At 33.5% G+C, this 26,990-nt stretch overlaps 1 protein-coding gene across 7 annotated transcripts in view; it reads left to right on the top strand.

Annotated features, from left to right (window-relative positions):
* The window catches only part of axo (axotactin), a 368,436-nt gene that overhangs the window by 203,115 nt on the left and 138,331 nt on the right, over positions 1–26,990 (top strand). For all 7 annotated transcript variants that reach the window (XM_081747155.1, XM_081747148.1, XM_081747149.1 and 4 more), the window contains 6 exons: positions 75–243; positions 4,818–4,933; positions 7,743–7,849; positions 14,180–14,492; positions 24,787–25,085; positions 26,137–26,226. In XM_081747155.1, the coding sequence (XP_081603281.1) occupies positions 75–243; positions 4,818–4,933; positions 7,743–7,849; positions 14,180–14,492; positions 24,787–25,085; positions 26,137–26,226 (1,094 nt within the window). The remainder of the gene's footprint in view (positions 1–74; positions 244–4,817; positions 4,934–7,742; positions 7,850–14,179; positions 14,493–24,786; positions 25,086–26,136; positions 26,227–26,990) is intronic.

Here is a 26,990-nt window from a genome sequence, read left to right as displayed (position 1 = left end):
CTACCAATCTTATTTTCCCAATGTTTTTGGGCTATATTCCAATACTGCAATACATTTATTTATTTATGTTTTAGGTTTAAGCTCAGAAGAGAAAGTTCACGGCGTTAAATACGTAATCGATTCATTTGTCGGTTGCATTAAGAATGTAGTGCTAAAGGCTGCAGAGGATCCAGCAAACCTTGTAACCATTACACCACTGATTGCAACGGCTCACTACAATGTCCAAGAAGGGTGTTTGAACAAGTAAGTGTGGGTAAGATCTATTTATTTCTGTCATTCAAAATGCAATATTTCATTTGTATTTAAGTCACAATATTGAAATAAGCTTAACAGACTTGTTGTGCCTGTTGTGGGATTCAAATTAAAGTAGAAGAATCAAATTCCAGTGAAACAGTTAATAAGACTGTCAGAGCTATTCATATTTGATCTAACCTTAGGCGTAAATAATTTTCTAAAAACGCTAAAATGAATTTACGAATATATTATGTTGATTTTAAATTCCCACCATAAAAAAAATGTGTGGATTAACATCAATATTAATATCAAACTCTTTAATATTATACAGATAATAATACTTCACTATTATTTAAAGCGATTCAGTGTGCACAAGCAAGTCTCTCGTGTTAGCTGTTGAAATGTAATGCATATATGGAATATATCGAATAATGATAGAAATAATTTAGAGATTTTGTATTTGGATTACTAATTATGAGAAAATAATGGAAGCATTGAAGAGTAATGATTTTAAAGGGGGCTAAAGTTGACCCACCTGTGCTAGGAGCTGCGTTGAAGAAGGTAGATCAGTAACTTGCTTTCTCTTAATGTGAGTAATTACGTGAATGTAAGTACGGAAACATAAATGACCCTTCTTTCTTGTGAAGGGCAATATTTGAAGTCACGAATTTAATAAAACGTCAATAAAGAATTAATTAAAAGTTGAATTCAATAAAGAAAAAGTTTTTTTCTAAACACACATATAAAGTTTGTGTAGTTGTGTTATTGGTGAAAAGGTAAAGATATTTATTTCAAAGTATTCTTACATATTACAATCTTTTGTTTACATTCATATTAAATAATTATTTTGTTTATTTCATAATACATTTTTTTATTATTCTAAAAGAAATGATAATAACATTTCTTTGTGGATCTAAATTACTTAGATACGTAACAACATTTGACATCCAAGGTGATTTCCACAAGGAAAACTCAATATCCAAATCCCTACAAAACAGTTTAGAAATTTCTATATTATAAGCACACAAATCAAACTTCTTCTAGCAGACAAAGGATTAATTAAAAATTAATTTTAACAAAGAGAAAATTTTTCTAAACATACGTATCCATGGTTTAAATTTAGTTTATGTGCTTACAAGTATATTTGATTTACGAAATCTAGATTAATTTAACCTACAATAATCAAATGCAAACCACTTGGTAATATTTCTTATTTGATCTTGTTCATAAATCTTAAGTGGTTCTCGAGATAGCTAGTTAAACAGCTGCTCACACAAGGCAAATAGCGGATCAGTTACAGGTACTTTTATACATGTAAAGTTTGGCACATTTTGTTAAGATTAGCAAACACTAACCTTGTATATGCTCTGAGAATCTTAGTCGGATGATTGTTTTTCTGGTGCAATTTCGGCAATCAGATATGTTGATTGTTTTTCTGGTGCAATTTCGGCAATCAGTCATGTTGATTGTTTTTCTGATGCAATTTCGGCAATCAGCCCTGTTGTCTTCGACCTCCATTCACTATGTTAAGAGTTTCTGCTTCACAATGATTTTTGCATTTTATTTACATAGTTCTTTTTCAAAGAAAGCATTAAAATCAGCAATAACATTTTAAAAATTTGGTGATCACTAGGGCTCGGAAGTTGAAGACCTAAAAATTACCTAACCTATAAAAAGACCTAAAAATATCTAAAAAAAAAGGACCTAAAACTGGAAAAAAGGAAGTAAAAATAAGACCGAATTTAATTAGAATTATATATTTAATGAATATAAAGCTCAAGAAATACAAGCTTCTGGTAGGTTAACGATCGGTCCTTCTTTCACAAACTGAAGTACTAATTAAAATAAGAAAAATTCCCCACCCTCAGTCCCCCTTGCTGGAGGACTTTGTTACATCTCCTTATCTGACTTGTGATTGTTGTGATCTGGTCTTATCAGTCCAGTCGTTGAAGAATGTCTTATCTTTTGAATTTTCTTTACTAAAGAAAAGATGTTTAAGAGGTGGTGGTGATTCGAGTTAATGACCAGTAAATTTATTGTCGAAAGATGAAGGAAAAAAGATGTTAAGACCTACTAAAAGCTTTAAAAAAGACCAATAAACTAAAAAAAGCCGAAAAGGAAAAAAAAAAAAGAACAAATAAAATCCACCATTTTCTGGCCTACGATGACCCAAAATGAACATATATTATGTTAAGCCTCGTATTCGGGCACTTGTAAAAAAGAGGATTTTTCCTCAACTTCCGGGCCCTAGCGATCATCTACCTGTACTAACTTAACACATGGCAGTACCAGTATACATAAATTGAAATATGCATGTGTAAATAATAGTCTTAGATCGTTTTTATTTTTGCCGCCACGTTGTGAATTAGTGTGCGTAGGTTATCATTAACATTTTAAGAAGTTATTGCTGATTTCAGCATTTTCCTTGAGAAGAGGACTAAATTAAACAACATAAACTCTTGTGAAGGCGGAGCTCGTGATTTGTGATCAAAGGCAATAAGTTTGGGTGCTTAAATGTTACCAGACAAGTATCCGATTAAGATTCCCAGGGCCCAGTGGATTGATGGTTGTTAGACAGTTATAGGTAGTTCATTTAGGTTTGAGTAGCTACAAACTTATAACTTAATTAAGTGATAGACTTCGATGAATCATTAACTTACTTACTTTCGCATTAATTATTTTTATACCTCAGTGTTTAAAATAAGAAAATTCGTGTAAAATTACTTATATGTATATCCCTATTTATAACACATAAACATGCCAGTCTGTAACGTTAATTCCTAATAATACCGAATCAAGATAATAGGTGTCACTATCTGAGCTACTGCCTACTTGACGTGAATAGATGCCGCTAGCGTGCAAACAATTTGCAGAGAAAAAATATTGTTAGAAATTAATTGCAACTTAAAGCCACAATATTTAATTTCAAAATATGATAAGGACCATAAGCTTATTTAGATATGAGCATTAATACTTGTATATATGTGCAGTAATATATTGTGATGATTTAATTGCAATTTGAACTGTGTTGTTTCAATAAAATCAGTACTAATCTTTCTGCATTCCTAAAGAAATGAACATATTTCTAAGAAATTTTGGCACTAATTTTATTGATAATATGTATTCTATTCGCTCTACTAGCAATTGTATTGTTTCAATTTATGTATTCGAAAATTAACCCTGGTGCTACTGAACATGAATATGCTTTTTTGCTTATTATTAGCGCAACGTGTTCGGAGGGTTTTCTCGGGATCCTCCCGTTTCCTTTTACACCCTCTTCCATCATCATTCATTTGCCTTAATCATCCGTCTCCCTTAGCTCATAATCATCCATCTCCGTTAATCTAACAGGCATAATCGTAGAATGTTACATAGAAATTTCATTTCATTTTCATTATTAGCGCAAGGAAAGAATTAGAACTTCAAATTAAGCTCGGTTTAATTTTAGTCAGGGTGTCTATCGGTCACGAAAGTCACGAAATCAGTAAACGGTCATGAAAGTCACGAAAAAGTCACGAAATTTAGCTTTTGGGTCACGATTTTTTTTTTTAACTGTGAAAATGTAAGTACAGATTGGAAATTTTTTTTTTCTATAAAACGTCAAAATTCACCACCAAAAATGTTTATGGTCGGCTTTAGACGCTACGAAATCGCAAGCAAAATACGTTTTTATCGCATGGATGAAAATTCGGCTTAATTCGCACCCAAATTTGCTCTTGAAAATGTTAGGAAATTTTATGATTTGGTAAAGAAAAGGTCACGAAAAAGTCACGAAATTTCATTTTGGAATTTTAGTAGACACCCTGGTAGTGTACAGAGTACCGAAAGCTTGGACGCAACTTGTATAAAGTAAATTTTAGGCATTATGATGATCAGGTATAGAAATTAAAAAGGAAGGAAAAGATGCAAAAAAAGAAAGATAAACCGGCGGCGTTTGTTATATTAGATAAAGTGAGAATAGAGTTGCTGGATCGATTTTGAGAGCTTTTCTGAATACACGCAAAATATGACGAAGAAGCTAGGTATGAAGTAGGAGGAACAAATTAACATAATGTTAGGCGTCACGGTATCTCAGTGGTAGAACGTTCACCTCTGGTATGGGTCGATCTCAGGCCACGTGAGTTTGTTGTGGGCAACATCCTGTTTGTGGATTTTCTTGAGAGTCTTCCCTTTCCTCTCACATTCTCATTTCACTAATTATTTTATAACAGTTCACTTCAATTCTCCATCCATCTAATTAACCCGAAAGAGCATGTCCCTTACGAAATGTCCGTTAGGACAATTAACTGGAAATTTCATATGATTTCAATTAGAATGGTGTTATTATGATAAAACAAATGAAATTAAATACAGGTATATGTAAATTAATGAGTAGGAATATATATTTAGTGTAGTGTAGTGACAATCAGATAGATACATCGACACTTAAAAAAAAAAAAAAAAAAAAGTTATGTAATTGTCTCAGTGTTTTATTATGTGCATTGTTAAATACAATCAAAACATTTATTTCAAGTAAAATTTATTCCATTGTTGTGGGTTTTAATAACTATGGTGGCACAGTAAAATTGCAATTTTATTTTCAGGTGTAAAACAAGAGAAAACCTGTGCTTTAAATATAGCACGTGCATTAATCATTACAATAAAATTACATGCAACTGTTTCGGATCACCATATGAAGGAAAACACTGTGATATATACAGTAAGTATAATTGATTGTTTGTACATATATGAACCTGTAATTTTAGATACTATTTATATTCAACATAATCAAATACCGAAGCCCATGATAATACATTGTTTGCTAGAGTTTTTTGTTGAGGCAAATTTGGAAATGAGTGGTAATTTTTACATAACATATTTATTCATGCTTTGATCTCGTTCATGGCGGTCCATAATAAATTTATCAATGAAAGAGGAAACAACCTATTTTTTAACACAACAAATCCTCTGAAGATGTGAAATCTATAACACACAAAGAGCGAAACAGTGACTGACTGACCTGGGACTCAAACCCGGGACCTCCGGCACACCACGCCGCTACCACTATATACCTTTTCGCTCCGTGTGTTATGAAATAAATTTGTTAAATGAATCAATTACCTTTTAATTAAGCATGTAGTGTACAGCGAACCGAATACTTGAAGGTAACAACTAGCACATTAAGTAATAAACCTTCAGCGACTCTGGGATGAAACGGGTTTATATTTTCTTTCATAACTTCAAGCGAGGCTTTATGTATTCATATGCACACCTTGGGTCCCAGTCACTTATGTCACTGAGTTTTATTATAAATAATTATTATAATTTATAGTAATTTTGATGTAAAAATTGATAAGATGATGTATGATGAAGGACGATGAAGGAATCTCGGTCCCCAACGAATTGTATCGAAAACAGCAAATTAGGCGCCTAATATCAAAAGCTGCCAAACTTTTTTTTTTTTTTTTAAACGAAATTGAGTTATATATCGTTTATTATATGTTTGAGCTAAAGGAATTCCATGGAAACAGGATTTTGTTTAAAAGCTTAATATTTCATACTAAAAAACTAGTTCAAATACGGGACTTTTTTACGGGTGTATATAGAGCTTCATTGCACGTTTTGCGAGATTACTCAAAACTAAGCGAAATGGATTTGGCGGATTTTGATACTAGGCGCCTCAAATAGAAGATAGAGTAAAAAATTTAAAAAAAATAATAACGGAAATTGATATTTATAAGAACTAATTTTTATCAGAGTATTGTATTAAAATGTGAATATATCACGCTTTTATTAGCCTAAATTTCTTTATGTCAAACATTTAACGTAATCGAGTCAGAAATACAATGAATAATTTAAACAAGAAATTCAGTTTAAGTTGAAAATGGATGCTACTATGCATCACAGACAATGATATTTCGCGCCTATAAACAAAAACAAAAATTGTGACACAATGTATAATACAATAGAAACGTATATACACATACACACACACACACACACGCAAACATATATATACATATATATATATATATGACGATATATTAGTTTGTAACAAGGATACTTTCATTTAGTTACATATGTCGGGTAATATTTTCACGTAATGTTGATATATATCAAATGTCATCGTTTCCTAACTATTATATTTATAGATTCTAAAGCATGGATCTAGACCTTCCTGCTGGTCTAGTGGCTAGCGCATATCCTTTTGTGCACGTGGTCCCGGGTTCAACTCCTGGACGGAGGAAACAAAATATTAATTTCATAATCATTCACTCTCATTAATTATCCGTCTCCTTTAATCTAAAGGGCATAACCGCGGGACGTTAAACTTAAAAAAATTAAGTTAATTTCATGGAGTTTTATATTGAAATGCTGCATTTATATGTTTGTGGTCAATCCCTTTCATCAATATGAGATCTCGGAAAACACGAGCTTTAGAAACGTGCCGTTTTCGCTGATCGATTCCAAATTTTGTGTAGATTTGTCATTTCTCATTTTATATATATATATAAACGTGCTGTTATTTTTGTATTGAACGTTTTATGGATCGTTTTGAAACTATAAGATTAATATTGTCACTAGAGCGTTGCTAAGGTTGTATGGGGCAACCAGTAGAAGAGCTACATGTAGCAGGTTGATAAACATTGCAGGTGCTTTGTTTTAATTTGAATAGCAGAACCTATTGCATACTGGCAACTAGAAAGACCTGTAGAGCCGCAATGAGACGTAGAAAAAATATTTTCATTTGACATCAACCTGTCACTTCAAGTTTGTCACAGACTCATTCCAACATCTGTGTATTCAAATGCTACATTTATGTTTTCCTACAGCAGTTCACTCCCTTTATGAGTCCTCCCGTCCTTCATTTGTGTCTATAAATGGACATGTATAGATAGTGTGACAAAGTGGGAAAGAGATACTCATATTAGAATGATGCGCTGTGTAAACAGCACATATTCATCTAGTATTTACTCAACAACAAAACATATTTTCTTTTATTTTTATTTATTTTTTTTTTTTTTTTTTGTGACATAAATATTTTAAATTTGTGGCCAATAAATACGTATTAGTGATGTGATTTTATAGCTAATGGAAGATATAAACTGATTTTGATAATGATTAAGATAATTTTTAACCTGTGGATACCGACCTATACAAAGTTCACAGAAAAGCCATATTTGAGGTCTTTCATCTGTAGAGGGGCCTTTGTCTTCCGATATTCTATCATTCTCTGTTTATTTTTGGAACACCTCTCTGTGAATACTTCGTAAATCAGACACTGGGACAAAGATATAAAAGCAGTATTTTTTATATATACATATACCAACATCTATGTGATATGTAATTGCTAGTGCTTTCAAGAGATTAAATATTTAGTTTTGTTCAATTTATATAATACATATAATTTACTACAATTGTTCTCTACTTTTGTCTTGTTCAATTAGTACATGTAGTTTCTACAGTATTTTCTGTGTTGTGTTGTTCATAAATTTACTAATTTTATATTATACTTATTTTTGTTCCAGTGGACACAGTTCTTACTCTTAGAGGATATTCGTATGTTTCATACCGGGTTTATGATTGGAAGGATCGTGTTCACTCAAATGTCAACGTTATCAGTCTGAAATTCAAGGTAATTTTCCGCCAATATTCTGTATTAAAAAACAAATATCAACAATATTTCTGACGTAATTAGAAGATAAAGTTAAAGTCATGTATTTTGCAGTTATAATGTATTTAGATTGTGATTGAAACCAACTGTTGTACAATGGTACTTTTCCACTGTCTTCGTTTTATCTGAATAAGTTATACATTGTTCTAGAAAGCATATACAGTTCAAAGGTAATTGGAGTAAAGAAAACATCAATATAAAATAATAGGCAACAGGTTCAACATGCAAGAAAATGAACATCAACATTTCATATGTGATATTATATAAAGAGTATCCACAAATATTAGAAACACTAGGATCCATCTGAATGAACTGGAATATGATAGAGATAAGATCGTCACTACAGTGTGTGACCACCCCGAACAAACAGGACGACGTCTGGGCACCATGGTCTGGATAAGATTGATTGTTGTTTGTTGAAGATTAGCGTCCCTTTTCAATACCGATGCCATATGAGACGTGAATCTACAGTAAAAGATGGAACCCAAACTACTGTCTGCCACCGGGAATCAAACTCGGGATTACGTGCACCGAAGGCGCTTGCTATCCATTAGATTAGCGGTGAGGACTAGATAAAAGGGGTAATCAACCTATATGACATAGCATGTGCACGTTGCGGACATGAATTATCAATCATAAACGGGAATTTCTGATTAAATACTCCATGCAAACTGGGAGCATATGGACGCAGATTGTTGTCACGATAATTTGTTCTGTTAACGTTCTCTGTTCAAAAATGTGGAGGGACCGGTTTATATCTATTATGACATTAGCTTATATATTAGATGATGCTAGGGCATCCGATGTGATGGAACGATATATTGGTGACAGTGGGCGATAAAGCACTTCTCTATCGGTATGTACGATACTCAAAGCGGTGGGGTGCTGACTGCCACAGCCAATTAATGGTGCTGATTGCCACGACCGGCGCTGATTGTCAATATCAAGGTGCTGACTGCCACGATGGCGTGCTGACTGCCACGAGCCTGAGAGAAAGTTGCTAGACGTAACATTACCGGACGCCAAGAAGCATGAAAGAAACTAGATGATCCTTAGGATCGTGTTGTTCAGACCAACACCTAACAAAGGTAAACAGGTCTCTGTATGTACACTCATGTCCAAAATTATTGTCACATGATTATAAATATGTTGTTCTAGTAATATAATTTGATAACGAATTCGCCCGGTATTTCTTATAATGTTAGTATGTGTATAATCGGCAAAGACAAGTATGTGGTAAATTTCATGTCAAAAGAGCAGTAAATAAGAACAATAAAACGAAAATAAAATTTTCTTGTCCATTTAGTTACATTTTATTATACTCATTATGATTTTCGTATTTATAATTCTTTTCCTATGAAATTTATCACAAATATAAATTTCCTGATTATACACATAATATAAGTATTAAAATTACTCTGCAAAATTATCAAATTATATTCTTACAAGAAGACTGTTATAGATATGCGACAATAATTTTGGACATAAGTGTACTTTCAGTTTTGTCAGGGAGCGGTGCGTACAAAATTGGTACGATTTATGTATTCTCACTTGAACTCCCTATGTCAGCATGAACTGTGTACAGCTGTGCAAATTGTTTCGAGCAGCTCTTGAAAGTTCCATCAAAAAAGCACTGCTGGCTGTACCTCACAAGGGAAGTTCAGAAGAAAGCACTCGCCTGCAGAGAAACTAAGCATTCCATTTAAAACCCCAATTCATGCTGATTACAACAAGCTAATAAAACTCCTGTACGGTTGAGAACGGTTCGAGATATTCAACTTGGAAGTTTATATGAGAAAATGAGGATATACGCATTTATACGCGTTAAGTATTATACGCGTACAACATAATTAGTAACGAATATTGACATACGAATTGAAAGCTATCGGAAGTAACAAAAAAAAAAAAAAAAAGTGTTTCGGAATAACTAACGGGTTTGTTAGATACAATTAGTCATTACATTGTTCACAATAATCATAGGTTAGAGATGAAAATTGATCACTGTTGTTCTTCTGTTTTATGAACAAATGACGCAGGCAAAATACTCTCTTGCACCATGAACATTTAATATGTGCAATTGCGTTGCATCCGTCAAGGGAACAGTTCGCAGAACCAAAGCAAAAAGCAAATTCGACAAGTGATTCAAAAGTTATAGGCCTATAATTTGTTCGTAGCCTGCCTTGTAGAACGCAAACTGAAACAATCCAATGTATAGCGGTGATCTAAAGTGATTCGTATGGACACGAACTTTATTTGATTGTTTCGTTGGTACATTATAGTGTCCAGATAAAGAAGTTTTATACTATGTACAAATCTCCTGCCATAATCTTTGATTGATCGGAATCAAAACACATCAAATGGTTGCACAAATCGTGTGCAATTCTTTGGTATCTTCTCAACCATTAGGTCTTTGCCATCCGTCATGCAACTTGTAATGGACAATTTTTCTGTGAATAGATCCCAGTGATCAAGCAATAGCAAGTTCAAACCATCAGGCTTCGCCATGGGAGAGAATACTTAACGCATTGAAACGTGCATCCACTCATTTTCTCATATAAACTTCTAAGCTGAATATCTCGAACAGTTCTCAACGTACAGGAGTTTTATTACCTGTTGTAATCAGCATAAATTGGTCCTTCCAATGACATGCTTATTTCTCTGCAGGCGAGTGCTTCTCCCAAACTTCCCTTGTCAGCTGGCTTCAGACCCTCATATCCTTTAAATAATACAACAAAATAATTAATATAAACAATGAAATATGCAAATTGTACATATAACAGAAAAGACAATCCCTTTATAAACATCCAAGCGTATGTCGTTCCACTTAGTGAGCAACTTTGTAACTTATAGGATGCCACATAGATTTGCTGTGATGATTACTAAATTAATCCCTACTAAATTAATGAATAATTATAAATTTAGTATGAGGGATTAATTCCTCTCCAAATACAGTTTCTCCCAGGCTCGTGGCAGTCAGCACGCCGTCGTGGCAGTCAGCACCAATAATTGGCTGTGGCAGTCAGCACCCGTGGCAATCAGCACCTATCCCTCAAAGCGACACTTGTAGTTGTTGTGTTCTTACCTGTTCGACGTGGTGTGATTACTTTGATACTTCAATCAAGTGGGCTTTATGGCAGGTTATGACGTTTTCACTATGTCATGATGTCATATTGTTCTAGTATGGAGCAATGTACGTTCTTTCGATCGGTGGTGTGACGGAGCTGTTGGGATTATTGTCGCCAGTTTCCCCTTCTTCAACCTACTGAGTGAACAAAGGCAGACAAAAGGCCGTGCTTTGGTATGGCTGCTGCATTTGCTAAAGTAGTGTATTTTAGCCGTCAGGTACATAAATGTTGAGCAAGTACACTTATGTTACATGACTGCAGTAGCGTAGCCTATATATATATATATATATATATATATATATGCATGCTTCCCAACACTAATACCCCCCCAAAAAAAATTCTGGCTACGCTACTGCAGTCATGTAATATAAGTGTACTTGCTCAACATTTATGTATCTAACGGCTAAAATACACTATCTATCTATCTATCTATATATATATATATATGTATGTATGTGTGTGTGTGTGTGTGTGTGTGTGTGTGTGTGTGTGTTGAGCCAGAATGTTTAATAATAATAATAATAATAATAATAATAATAATAATAATAATAATAAAAAAAAAAGACTCCAAAATGTTGACATTTTTAAAGAACAATGACGATGTTGGCGAACACAGCTTGTCTAGGAACTGTTTTGTGTTTTTGTTTTCAAATAGAGTACATGAAAGGCAATTGCTGTTTCTTCCGAGTGTCGGAACCCTTTGGAAGGGGGCCGGCCCCCCTGGGCCCACCTCTTCCCTACGCCACTGTATGACTGTGGCTCTTTATTCTCTCCTCAGTTACTGTTAGAGGAGAGCGTAGACGGAGCACGTAATGCTCAGCTAATCTGCGTTGCTAATCATTTTACTGTTTTATGTTCTACACATTCTACAAATCTCGGATGTATCGAAATCCTCCCGTCATTAGCATTGCAACTATTGTAGTCAGCAGTTGTACAATATGTTGAAGCTGCGCAGGGAATTTTTCGTGTTTGTTTGGAATAACGATAAAAATCCGTAAGCTATATGCATGAAAGCGGAAACACGTAATGCAGACGATTTTAGTATTTTTGGTGAAGCAAGTATAAATTTTTCTATATTATAGCACATTGTCTTAATTTCAATAGCATTGAAGTTATTTAGCTCCAAAGTCCATTCTCAGATTTTATAGAGCAATATTTCTTTCGACCGTGTTCACTAAGCAAAATCGTTTTTTTTTTTTTTTAATGATATTTGGGCATCATGCTACAATAAAAACAAAATGCTTGTATATATTCAAATATTGTGTCATCATCATTGTATTGTTATTATTATTATTGGCCGGTTACTTACTGCAACTGAGAAGCTTTCATGCTCTATGGTCTTCCGCTAACCTCTTCGTTTTCACGCACGATTTTTCTGTTTTGATATCGTCCATTAATTGTAATCTCCTTCGCCTCCTCCCTCTTTCCTACAGCCATACCTTCTAGCATGTCTCTCAAGATACAGCTCCTTCTTATCCAATGTCCCTACCATTTCAATCACCCTCTCATTCGTTTTCCACTCGACCCAGCTAATTCGCTCCATTCTTCTCCACATCCACATTTCGAAAGCTTCCAGTCGTTTTTAACCATTTTTGCGTAATGTCCATGTTTCTTCCCCATACAGTGCAATACTCCATACGAAGGATTTTATGAGTCTTTTTCTCAGCTCTTTATTCAAGGTCCCACAAAATAGTCTTCTCTTCCTCCTCAAAGCTTCTTTCGCCTTTTATTTCACATTTACATTTCATGTCATTCCTAATAATACTACACAGTTATCGAAAATTAGTCACCTGTTCTATTTTCTCCCCTCCTACTTCTATATTTGACATCGACATCTTCGTTTCAGTCACCATGGCTTTTGTCTTTCTAACATTTATTTTCATTCCATGTTCTTCATAGCTCTTCCTCAAGTTCTCTAACGTCTTTTTGATTTGCTCTTCAGATTCTGCAACAAGCACCTTATCATCTCCAAACCGTATACACCTAATCATTCTACCTCCTACTGAAATGTTGTCTTCATTTTGTAGGATCTTTTTCACTATCTCTTCTAGATAGATATGAAATAATGTAGGCAAGAGACGATATAAAAAATCAGAATTTCATAAGAATTGTATCATTATAGAAAAAGTCCTTTTGGAAATGTATTGGAATGGGTCTGGTAGGGTGAACTGATTTTATCTTTCAAGTTTCCAACAAACTTTTAGCATTGGGGCTGGGCTGTACGCATATGAAGTGGTGTTTCGTAGTAAAAAAATATATTGTCTTTGAAGATGTGTATCTATACCCTAGACTCCAGCGTATAACGACAATTAATTAAGCGAAATCATACTTCACTTCACACAAGAAGGAGGCTTCTACTGTGGAATTCTCGAGATAATATCAACTGAAGAGTGTGTGCTCTCTAAATATAAGCAGTCCGAACGATTAACGTATTTACCACACACCCTTTTCTGTCAAATGTTATGATCTTTCCTAAATCCATAGACGTTTATTCTGTTCCTTTTTCAAAATAGTGTAAATTCATTTTATGTGTATTGTTGTTTTTAACTGAGACATAGAAGGTCATTTGTATTATTTGTATCGACGTTCCTCAAACTTTTTTCAAGGAAGGACACTTTATTTTAGTCAGAAGACTCTACAGATCACCTTACTCTAGTCCCTTTCGAAAACAAATGTACCATTGTATGTAAATATTTTTACTATGCTTTAATACAAGTGTACTTGTATTTTAAAAATAATATTAATTAGAATTCTCTTAGGTTTATGTTGGTATTAATAGATCAAAATACATATTAGTTTTTTTTTTTTTCCTTTTAATAGTGATAGAGTAGGATACTAAATTCCATAAAATGTGAGTCCGGGAGAGAAAATAAAAGACACTTGCTAATGAAATTCCAATCACTGTTTCAGATTCTTACTATATATTGTGTGTGATATGTAATTCACTTAAATTTTATTTATTTATTTATTTATTTATTTGTTTTATCTATTTTGGACTCATTTTCAGTCTAAGAGAATTGAGGATCACAGTTACTAAACGCTGATTGACGCCATACATACCATAAAATACATTTAAGTCACTCCTGTAAGTAAGATTTCTTGCTTATATTGTACTTTCCCAGTACCTTTTATTTCATTATATTTTACATGTTTGTTCTGATTCCAGACTTATTTCGACGATTCTATATTATTTTATGCAAGTGGCGAGCATGAGAAGCACCATTATATTGCAGCATCAATAGTAAATGGCTCAGTGTATTTTGAAGCAAACTTTGGAGATGAAGAGCTCAGTGCTACTTTGGGTAAAGATATAACTACGAACTTTTGGCACAGCTTTAAGATTACTCACCATGGAAAAAGTGTCCGAGTTGAATTAGATGATGAAATTGCGCAACTTGAAATTTCTGGACATCATCATCATCTGTATATTGATCCTGAAATATATTTCGGAGGAGCCCCCGATCGTCATAATAGAAAAGGTAAGGAAGAATAAGAAATTACACATACACATAAACACACAAGATGTCTTTCAATATAACTTGAATTTTCATTTTTTTTCGTTACCTTCTAATGCGTAAAGTAATTATTATCTGCTATATGTATTAGTTTGTACTTCATAATTAAAAATATTTGAATTGAGTTGATTTTGAGTTTAACGTCCCTTTCAGCAGCGAGGCTACGGGACCTACTGATTAACGTGGAATCCGAACCACATGAGCTCTCGCCGGGAATCGAACTCGAGTTTCCCACGCCAAAGGCGCGTACGCTAACCGCTTAGTCACGAAGGAGCTCTAAAAATATGTTTATATAACACAAAAACACATTATATAATAAATATTTGTCATTCTCATAGTAAGTTTTAAATGTAATTTCGGCATGCTACTAGTTATAAAACGCTACGGCACAGTCTTCATTATTTTTTCCTTCCACCTATGAAGTAGAACCAAATAGTTCCAAGAAATACTCAAAATATCCATTATATCATCTCTTTTCCTAGCAAAACACCAAAAATAACCCATTTGTGCATTTGGATATAGCTGCTAATTATTGCTGACCAGCGAGCAGCGGAATATGAAAGGATTTGTCATGTTATCTTATTTTTCTTTGTTTTTAACAATTTGCAACATGGTTCTGATCGTCATTATTGTCAGTTTCTTGCAAGTATCCTAGATGAAAGAGGATTTGAACACGTGACAAAAATAAGAGCACCCATAGGTCAATAACTGCATCTGGGCACCAAATATCTTGCAATGTAGAATACGACTAGGAGGCCTTAGGGAACCAAATCTTTTCATATACACGCCGAAAACAAATAAAAGAAATAAACAGAATCACCCTCTCTTACTGGTATATTTTTGGAAATGCTCTCAATTATCTGTTTGTAAAATAATTTCTTCCGTCTGGAGCAGCTATGATATTCCATCTTGTGTGTAAGATGTACTACCATGAGCAAAATAAATGACGCGTCTCTTTATTTTGAAGTTTTTTGAAAATATCTCCGTTTTCTTTATATGTTCGAAATTTCGGAAGGTTTCCCCAGCAGGAAACGTTAATAACAAGCCCGTTTTAAATATTTGTGTTAGATATTAGCTTAAAATAAATAAATTAGAAGCAAAAAACATTAAATCGACCGAAATTACGAGAATTACCAACTCTGCTAAAGTGGGAAATTTTCAAGAACTCGAGGGAATTCTACAGTTCAACACGAAGCAACGACATCTATGTCATTGAGAGAAATGCGGATTAAATCTACAAACGAAACTTTCAACGAAACATTTCTAATATGTCTTATTACATGCATTATCTGCAAACTTCAAATATATGAATCTATGCCAAGTATTAGCGTTTAGATAGAGCAAATAGTTGAAATTACCTATGGAAAAGGACGAATTGGTAGCACGATCGTAATGAAAAATCATCTTTACCGTATAACATGTTCAGTTTGCGTAAGAAAACAAATAGCTCAGTTAGTTAAAGCAACGAGTCTGTATGCCGAAGGTAGCTGGTTCGAACCCCCACAGAGGTGCAACTGTCATTTCTATTACTGTGGTTATTTTATTTATTTTTTATGTGGGAAAGAATCAAATTGTAACATATGTGTAAAACTCATGACAATACCAAAAAAGAAAAAATGTTGCCGCACTTGCATTAGTGTCTCTAATTTTTGTTTGCAAACAGTTTCGTAATTATTTTCCCTGTGCTCACTGCTCACAATATGCTCGCTGGTGTATAACGAATGCTTTCCAGTAAACGTTAATTCTAATTTGGAGATTTTTATAAAGTTTCACAATGTTTATCATTAAATAATCTTCTATCTACTTGTTTGGACATTTTGATAACAGATTTCCCTATTAAATGTTTAATTTTCCCTAGATGTTTCATTACGGAAAAGTTTTACAATGTATTTGTTTTAAATTGAAATTGTTTTGAATTTACCCCATGAGGTAAGTAGCCCGAAGGAGGAGAACTGAAGTAGCTGATATTCTACGTAAAAGCAACCTATTATAGAATGATGACGCTTCTTACCTTCAGCACATAATCTTTACATTAGAGAGTCAGAGAGAAAAATCCTGTTTTTTCCTCTCCTATGACCGCCCATCTTAAACCACCTCTACATACCATGGTTCGTCTTACACAATTTCGGTGCTCCAAAGACATTCATATAATAATAATAATAATAATAATAATAATAATAATAATAATAATAATAATAATAATAATAATAATCCTGAATATGCCATACAGTGGCGGCGATTGGACGTTAAAAGTGGGGGGGCAAGACATGGTCTGAATATTTGTATATCACAGTTAGTTTCCCTGGTTGTTTCCAACACTTTGTTTGACGAAAGGTTGTATAACTAATAGGATACTATCTTTTTCAGTTAAAATACCGTATATCGTATTTTTATATTTTATTAAATAAATTGACAAGAGCAACAGAAGTAGGCACTAGCCCTTTGTATTCTTAAACAACAAAGGTGTAAGAAGAGATTTGATTACTTGCTCATGAACATTTTAAAATTCTGGAGGTCGCGGTGGCTCAGTGGTAGATCGTTCACCTCTGGTGCATGGGGTTCCTGGTCCAAACCCTGCTCCCGCCAAGTGGATCTTGTGGCGGACAAACACCTTGTGCGTAGGTTTTCTCGGGTTCTCCCGTTTCCTCCCACTTTCTTCATTCCACCATTTCATTTACAGTATTTATCATCTTCACCGTCTCCTTTAGCCTAGCCGGCATAAGCGTGGGACATAAAACTCAAAACTTTCATTTCATTTCTTTCTCTTAACATTCTGTCTAGAAAATTGTGTAATCAGATTATTTAATAACAAATTTACAAAACAAATGAATAGAAAGGATAATATTAATCATAGTAATGAATAATGAGGTATGCTATGTAGAAGTAATATTGAAACTGGGGATTAATGAACAACTTAATTTTTAATTCCACATATGCTTTTAAATGAATGTTATTACTCTTGGAAAATGAAAGCCAGTAAATACAACAAACATTTGCTACGACATTTAAAGCAATACATGTATTTGCTTGTGCAGCTTCTCGAAACATGTTCGTTGCCATTAGGTGCAGTTTTAACTCACTTGGAATACATCAAAACACAACCACACTTAGAATCATTTCACACTCCAGTTATACAAAATAATTCTAAAACCTAGAATTATGTTGAATTTACTAAATCTAATTGTGTATAAACTCGTACACCCCTAAACACACCACTTCACTCGTATATTACACTACAAAACAATGGAAAAGGTAGAAGTTGTTTCTTATTACGCTCTTTTTAATCAATATTCCTTACTTTAGAAAGAAGAAAAGACATTTTAGGAACTGTCAATTTTTGTGCAATTAAAGAATTCCTTGTGAAATACTTTTTTTTTTTTTTCAAATGTTCTCTCAATTAATTTCAAAGCGGCTGACTAACATATCGAGCCGTTGTAAGAAGGTTGTATAGAAGCAAAACCTTCTAAATTCGTTTTTGAATTTTGGCTGGGAACGAAGAAAAAGTTACGCCCTCATGTTTTCAGAATTTCTTAACAACTTTTTTGTTTAGTTGTTGATTTCACTCATTTGTATTATTGATCACTAAACAAAAAAATGTTCAACAATTCTGAAGCATAAGGGCGTCACTTCTTCGTTTCCTGACAAAATTGAATAATGGATTTATCAGGATTTGATTCTATACCACTGAATTGAAAGTATGCTGGAATTATTGTGCTTCAATAGGTTAATTTTGGGGATGTTTTCCGTGGCAATTAAAACGCAATTCCTGTTGCTTTCTTAACTTCACGGGAAAACAACCAATATATACTCACGCAATGACAAATATTATATGGCACCATTTTTTCTATGAGACCGTAATACATACAAAAACATTACATTTCCAAATGAAACTATATACATTAATGGGTTACTTCAAAAAAAGTGGGGGGACAAATGCCCCCTTTGCCCCCCCTAATGCCGCCCATGATACCATACTTACCTAATGTAGTAACCTTAGACATCTTAGTTTAAAATGCTTTCTTTTGTAATAATTTGAGCAACCATGTGGGAGGCGGCACGACGGTTTTTTGCCCCTCTCATTTCCTCCCAACAGACAAGGACAACGTTACTGACAAACAGGGACAACGTTACGTAATTTCTGATAAGCAGGGCAGACAAAATGAATAAGAAAATATATTTATATCACCCTCTCCCCGTTCATGATTGGAATATCACGTAGCATTTTTAATTCTACTGAAGATAACCCTGTGCGGTTAGGGGTAAGTAACTAAAGAGATACCTAATACATAGCTCCCCTTGATTGTAATATTACCGCTTCTTTATTTGTTCGAGGGAGCTCCTACACAACCAAGGGTGACAAAAAGAATAGGAAAAGTGTCTATTGATTCTAGTGGCTGATCCAGCACGGATTCCTGAGTGGGGGAGAAGCGGTGAAGTGAAGGATTCTTTTGTTGATATGAAGCTGTCACAAATTACCACTTAACTAAACTAAACATAATGGTGTGGTTAACCGGAATCCAGTCAGTTCAAATTGATGTAAAAGTTTAATTTTTTACTTCATATTAAAGTTTTGGTTTCAAATGAGAATTTCAGTCCGAGTGGTCAATGATCAAATCTTGGGGGGCTTTTCGGTGTAGAGGCTATGACCCCCTTATGGGAAAAGGCAAAAATATTAAAATTCTTAAAACTTTCGAAGTTTTCGTCTATTTTAAAGGAACTTTTGGCTTCATATTCAAGTGTTTGTTCCAAATGACAATTCCAGTCCGAGTAGACAATGATCAATTCTCGGGGGACTCTGCAATATAGGAAAAATAATGACGTCTATATCGTGATCCTGTTGGTGACATCACGAGTCATGACGTGAATATAGCACAAAATAAACGATAAACGCTGTCGGCTCTCGTAGCTGAGTGAGCTAGCGCAACATGGTAGTAAGGAAGATTGGTTTTGGCGTGGGTTCAAATCCTGACTAGGGACGATTATTTTTATTATTTTTAAAAAAGTTTATAACACTTCTTTCGTTTAAAAAAAAAGATTTAAAATAATATTCAAAAAGTGATTTAACAATTATTTTTTTTTATTTTCGTTAAAATAAGTTGTACTATACAGTTCCACAGATCCATAGCGAAGTTAGTAATAAAAATAGTAGTAGTAGAAACGGGTTACAATGCAATTCAGCATTCATTTGTTTCCGTGCGATGTTGCCAAACGTAACTCGCTTACAATGCTTTCTGGCTAGGCCTTAGTGTGTTTCGAAAATATGCTTGTGTTCGGGATGAAGTTCCAAGGTTAAGCATTGACTATAAGTTTTTGCTATTAATATACCTTCTAACAATATTGGCAGTGGACAAAAGTTGGACCGTGTTGAAGCTTTTTGCTCCTAATTTAGTTATTTTACTTTATTATTTAACGAATATATTGAAAATATCTTTGTCAGCAAGCACGTATGCAGGAATTTATTTCGGGATTGGTCCAAAGTTATCTGGGGGTCCGACTTCAATATTAGGATAAATTATAATATTTTTTTAAAAAAAATAACCCCCAAAATTAGGTTAAATTTACAGAAAAGTTGGGATTTCAGAGGGGGTCTGGACCCCCTGAACCCACCCCTAAATGCGTCCTTGTTTTTCAGTAATGTTTCCTCATTTTGAAACCCTCAGAAACTTCGAATATATAAAGGAAAACGAGTTATTTTCGATAAAGTATCACTTCAAGGAGACGCGATATTTTTTATTGCACATGGTGGTACCCCAACTTAACAAGGGCAAGAATTCCTTTACTTTGGTTCTCTGCAATTGCGCTCTATCGAAAGGTTAGGTTTGTAATATATACTCCTAAGAACAAACGTGTTTGCCAGAGAACCGTGATACTGAACAGAGCTCCACAGAAATGCATGCTGAACTTTCGTTATAGCTACCCTTTGGTGTTTTTTGCCCTCAAGGTCAATCGAGTGATGATTCAGTTCAGTCCCTGTTCTTAAGCTGTGTTGGTATTACTTCGAATAGTTTTGACGTGTGTTTTCCAACCACCATATCAACAGACAATCAGGGCAAATCATAGCATACAATACATTTAAGCAAGTATATATGTCGCGAAATTATTTCACACATTATCCAAAGACACTTAATATATGAATCCATACATTTATTTATATAGGTAAAGCAAAGAGTGGAAATTACCTATCGAAAGAATAAATTAACAGCACGATCATAATGAAAAGCATGCCTCGTAATATAACAGACTTCTTTCGCGTAAGAAATCGAAACTCAGTTGGTCAGAGCAACTAGTCTGTACGAATTAGGTTGTTAGTTGGAGCCTAATACGAGTAAGAGTTTTTTTACTATTGTTTTTCTCTTTTTTTATGTGAGGAAAAATCAAATTGTAACATCGCGATATCAAATGTATTTGGTTAGGTAACTTTGTCTTAGCTAAACTTTAACTGTCGAAATTATTTTACTAACCCATCAGTTACTGAACATTTCAAACACCAGTCGCATAACATGAAGGTTAACCTCACGTCCGCAGCCCTTAGTTATGCGTCCATACTTTCATGGCCGGACCTTGGGCGGGGCAAGAGTCAGAGGGACGCCAAAACGAGCCTCAAAAAGTAAATTTTATAATGTGTTTCCTACTGACCTTTTTGGTTTATATTCTTGTAAAGTAGCGGCAATTACATAATCTTTTTCCATTTCACCATGGAAGAAGAGTTTCATAGCACTAAGGGGACTGTATCGACAAATTGAGAGATGGCATGTAGAATAAAGAGTGGAGGGGGAGTAAGTATTGTTTGTTTCTTTGCTTGAGTTTAGCGTTCCACAGTTATGCCTTAATGGCCAAAGGAGATGTGGATACTGATTATAGTGAAATCCGAACCACGTTTATCGTTCAACAGTAACCCACCGGGAATTGGACCCCGGACCACAGAAGGCAGGCATGCTAGCCACTAGACCAAGCTGGAGGGGGGGGGGCGTTGTTCGTATTGTTTATAGCAGGCCATATTTTTTGTGAAGTTTTCCTAGGTAATGAATGTCTTTCTGAAAAAATGGGTTTAAACTATTAAAAACGCTAGGATAAATGTAAAATATAGGCTAATACTAGGGGGGAGGGCGCCATAAAGTCACTTTGCCCAGGTGAAAATTTGGCCTGGTCCGTCCCTGCGTACTTTCTATATATTTTTTGACTTTGCAGCTTGTGCGGTCCCCACGCCACAGGGTTGTGGGGGCGCCATTTACGCCAATAATTATTATTATTATTATTATTATTATTATTATTATTATTATATGAATATCTTTGGAGAGACGAAATTATGTGACACGAATCATTACATGTAGAGCTTTAAGATGAGTGGTCAAAGGGGAGGGAAAAAAAGGATTTTTCTCTCTGACTCTCTAACGTAAAGATTACGTGCTGAAGGTAAGAAGCGTCATCAATCTAAAATTGGTTGCTTTTACGTAGAATATCAGCTACTTTAGTTCTCCTCCTCCGGGCTACTTACCTCGTGGGGTAAATTCAAAACAATTTCAATTCAAGACAAATACACTGTAAAACTTTTCCGTAATGAAACATCTACTGAAAATTAAACATTTAATAGGGAAATCTGGTATCAAAGTGTCCAAACAAGTAGATAGAAGACTATTTAATGATAAACATTGTGAAACTTTATAAAAATCTCCAAATTAGAATTAGCTTTTACTGGGAAACATTCATTATGCACCAGCGAGCATATTGTGAGCAGTGAGCACAGGGAAAATAATTACGTAACTGTTTACAAACAAAACTTAGGGACACTAATGCAAGTGCGACAACATTTTTTTCTTTTTCTTTTTTTTTTTTTTTTTGGTATCGTCATGAGTTTTACACATATGTTACAATTTGATTCTTTCCCACATAAAAAATAAATAAAATAACCACAGTAATAAAAATGACAGTTGCACCTCTGTGGGGATTCGAACCAGCTACCTTCGGCATACAGACTCGTTGCTTTAACTAACTGAGCTATTTGTTTTCTTACGCAAACTGAACATGTTATATGGTAAAGATGATTTTTCATTACGATCGTGCTACCAATTCGTCCTTTTCCATAGGCAATTTCCACTATATGCTCTATCTATACGTTAATACTTAGTATAGATTCATATATTTGGAGTTTGCAGATAATGCACGTAATAAGACATATTAGAAATGTTTCGTTAAAAGTTTCGTTTGTAGAATTAATCCACATTTCTCTCAATGACATAGATGTCGCTGCTTCGTGTTGAACTGCAGAATTCCCTCGCGTTCTTAAAAATTTCCCACTTTAGCAGAGTTGGTAATTCCCGTAATTTCAGTCGATTTAATGTTTTTCGCTTCTAATTTATTTATTTTAAACTAATATCTAACACAAATATTTAAAACGGGCTTGTTATTAACGTTTCCTGCTGGGGAAACTTTCCGAAATTTCGAACATATAAAGAAAACGGAGATATTTTCAAAAAACTTCAAAATAAAGAGACGCGTCATTTATTTTGCTCATGGTAGTACAGTATTTTTAATGGTGTTTGATGTGTAGGCACTTGAAGACCGTGCAGAAGGAAACAAATAACAAATATTGGAAAAATTAGATATTATTATTATTATTATTATTATTATTATTATTATTATTATTATTATTATTATTATTATTATTATTATTATTATTATTATTATTATTATTATTATTATTATTATTATTATTATTATTATTATAAACTGATGATATGGAATTGTTTAGACCAGTCAGAACGAGTATGATAACTGCTTGATACAGCAAGATTTGAATACAGTAAATGCATGGTGTAAAAATAATTTGTTTAAAAGTCAATGGTTCGAAAACAAAATTTATCATAAGAAACAAAACTTAATGTTTGAAAGTAAATACAGAGGAAATATAATAATGTTGTAAAAACAGAGGAAATATAAATTATTAATGATCTATCGATTGTGTTTAACAGGTAGTTAAAGTTTTCTTACCATATGGAGCGATAAGAATATATTTTCAAACAATGTCGTGTTTTTAAAAATGATAAAATGTATGTGTATTATACAAGATACTTATAAAATCAAAATTAGAATTTGAATCTGTAATGTGGGGTAGCATTTCTGCAGCTTTGATAAATGTAGTGGAATGTGTGAATCGTGTTCTGTTAGACTATTATGTTTGACGGTGAAAATAAAGTTTTATACTTTTAGGTACGAGTGCTGAAATAATTATTGGAGTTTACAGAGCCTCGGTAACAAGAAAATAGTTGTTAATTTTTTCATACAACCAGATACTGGATACATATATCCACTAATACACTTGTATATATATATATATATATTGGAAATGTAAAATTTTAAGAAGGTTGACAGATTTTTTAAACAGATAAAAGAGGCTAACTGTACTAAAAAAAAAAAAGTAAAATTTTTATGAGACTTGACTGTTCTTTTAAGGAATAACTGCAGCAATATTTTGCTAAAACATAATTTTTAGACTGTTTCTCGTACTTAATTCTTTGTTTGTTTTTAATCAGATTGGACTTTGAAATCTTGAATATTTTAACAGCTTGACAAGGAAATTATTCTGCCTAGTTGGCATTTATCTATATTGTGTTTTATATAAGTCTCCTTCTTTTTTTACTTTTATTTTATTTTATTTTATTTTTTATTTTTATTTATTTATTTATTTATTTATTTTTCTTTTGTCTTTTAAGTTTATCTGTTATACTTTGATACCAAAAAATGTATGCCCATTACTATTGGAATGTCATAATACAGTAGATGTAACTTGATAATAATGCAAGTGAATATGTTTGCTGAAAGTGTGTGTAGCATATATTATGTCACCGAAATTTCTAATCGATGTATATTTGGGTTATCTAAACAACGGTAGCATTATTTGGATTCATCTATAAATCCTGCTGCGCCTAACTTTATTATTTATGGCCAGTAGCGGTTACAACTTTGCTAAACATTGCTCCTTCAAGGGACCTTAACTTCACTTCTAAGACTTTCTTAAAAATTTGATAGTTAGGAAGCATTCATTGTAAATGGAGAAGCGAAGAACTTTAAAATGCCAGTTAAAATTTTGTATGTACACTGGACAAGCAATGTTACTTGAAACTTGAACATATATTTGTGAAAGTCACGAAATTCTATATCTCAAGATGCGTACCTGTCCTAGTATGAAACATATTGAGCGTAATTATTGAAATAAAACAAATTTAAACAATTTACAATTGTCTTTTGTTTTATTTCACAGGTTTGCTTTCTAAGAACAACTTCGTTGGATCTCTGAAAAAAGTATTTTTTAATGATTTTTCTGTCGTTTATGAGCTGAAGGAGGGAAATCCGAAAGTTCACTATAAAAGCATCCTGGAACCAGAATTATATGAAACATCTGTCAAAATGATACCTTTAACATTTCCATTCCCACATTCCTACATAGTGTGGCCAATTGTTGAGAAGGATCAGTTATCTTTTAAATTCGACTTTAAGAGCAGTGAGAAAACTGGAGTTCTCGCAGCCTCTAATTCTGGAAACAGTGGAATGGATTGGGAGGTAAGTTTAACAGCTTTCTTATGACGTAACCAGGCTTATGTGTAGATATTTTTATTGTAACTGGTATATATTAGTCAGCTATAGGTGCGGAAAGTAAGTTTTGAAAAAGGCTTATTCAGTAATCGATAAATTCCTGATATTTTAGTAAAGTATCATACTCAGATTTTTTCTATGTATTACCCAGAACGATCTTCATTAATCACAAAAAAATTAAGTTGAGGTAGCTTACGTTTCCTATTGTGCTTGGATTAGCCGAAACAGTGCTTCGTACTTAAGTGTTAGTGCTATTGATTTTAGATTCAAACTTTTCTTATTATAAAATGTTCTCTGCTTGCATAATACTTTATACTAAGTCACTTTTAGATTAGAGATGAATTTTTTTTTCTCTCCCAGAAGCGTGCACTTTCCAGCCGTAGAAAATTTGTATCTGAACTTCGCTCATTCTAAAGCTAAACGACTTACAAACAACTGAATGTTAGCATCTGGCTAAGAGAAATATTGTCATAAATAGAAACAATACAATAATCCAATTCAAACCGAAAAGTGACGTAGTATATTTTGCCTCTAAGTTACACAGATGTCAAAACGATACAACTATTCTATCTGACAAATTTGGATTTTAGGGAAATTTATCTTTTGTTATACTAGAATTCTTTTTGTACAAAGATTTTGTATGTATCATAAAATTGGAACTGCACGTGATAAAGTACAAATAACACTATTTATATTTACAATTGATTTGGCTTTCTGGGTTGCTATTTGTGCTAGACGACGTGTGTAAAGAACTCGTAAACGCTAAAATTTTGTGGAATGAGCTACAAGAACAATTTTTTTTATTAGATGTAAACAACAACCATTTAAAATTCATAAAATTTGGATGAATTGCGTTTGTGAAGTAGTAGTTTATCAATTTAGTGTCCGTATATATATAAGTGGTTTTTAATGACAATTTAATAAAGAATTAGATGCTGTAAATAGTACACTTTCTTCGTAAGATAGTTTTAAAAATGACCATAGATGATTGAATAATATTTTTCCTTACTTGTTCTAGGTGACACTCCTCAACGAAGATATCAGTTTCAAAAGTGGAAGCAATCTTGTGACAGTAACGTTTAACATAAAGAGTGGAGCATGGCACACGGTAAACAACTTTTTATTTTTATTATTATTTATTAGTTGATATAGAAAAAGAAAGAAAAAAGTGAATAATGAATAACACAGAAAAGCTGCACACTCATATCCAAGCTGCAGAAACAGAAGGCCCAATAGTAGGATATATTATGTTCAGCTAGTTGTCAACGTCGGTCCTACGTTGCAATTGTTCATTCTACCAGCCAATTCAATTGCCAACGTAAAGCCTATGAAAGAAGTAATGATACGCTTAGGAGTAAGAGATCGAAACTGTTGGATACGTGAGGTAGTTTGTTGGTGATCACTGTATACTTTACATTACATTAGGTCAAGTCAACGTATTTTTCAACTTTATTGTTGCAGTTAATATTTACAACAATGCTGATCATTAGCGTTCATAAGTATGTTGCTAGGGACTCAAATAATTCTAATCATGCCAGCCATTACCCTACATAGGACTTATCAAATGAGTTGTTATTGACTCGTATAGACCTTACCGATTCCAACAAAACAAAGCTACAGCTACAGTTAGTTTATTTAGCAGCCTCCTTTTGACACAAAAATACAGATCACTAAAAAAATTCTGAAATTAAAAGTACACTAAATTACTTATTTCTTTCATACGCTCTTCTAGACACCACTCGGCCAAATATGACCGCAGCGCTGGGTTTGGTCTTTTCGCCATTTGACCAAAATTTACTCTTGTCAAACAAGTGGAATGTGAATTTTTTTAAGCTCTATTCATTGTGCTGTTCTGTTCAAAATTGTACTCAC

The sequence above is a fragment of the Thermobia domestica genome, chromosome 18 (assembly GCF_964235325.1).
Source record: "Thermobia domestica chromosome 18, izTheDome1.hap1.1, whole genome shotgun sequence".
Lineage (NCBI taxonomy): Eukaryota > Metazoa > Arthropoda > Insecta > Zygentoma > Lepismatidae > Thermobia > Thermobia domestica.
This window is presented reverse-complemented; position numbering and strand designations above follow the sequence as displayed.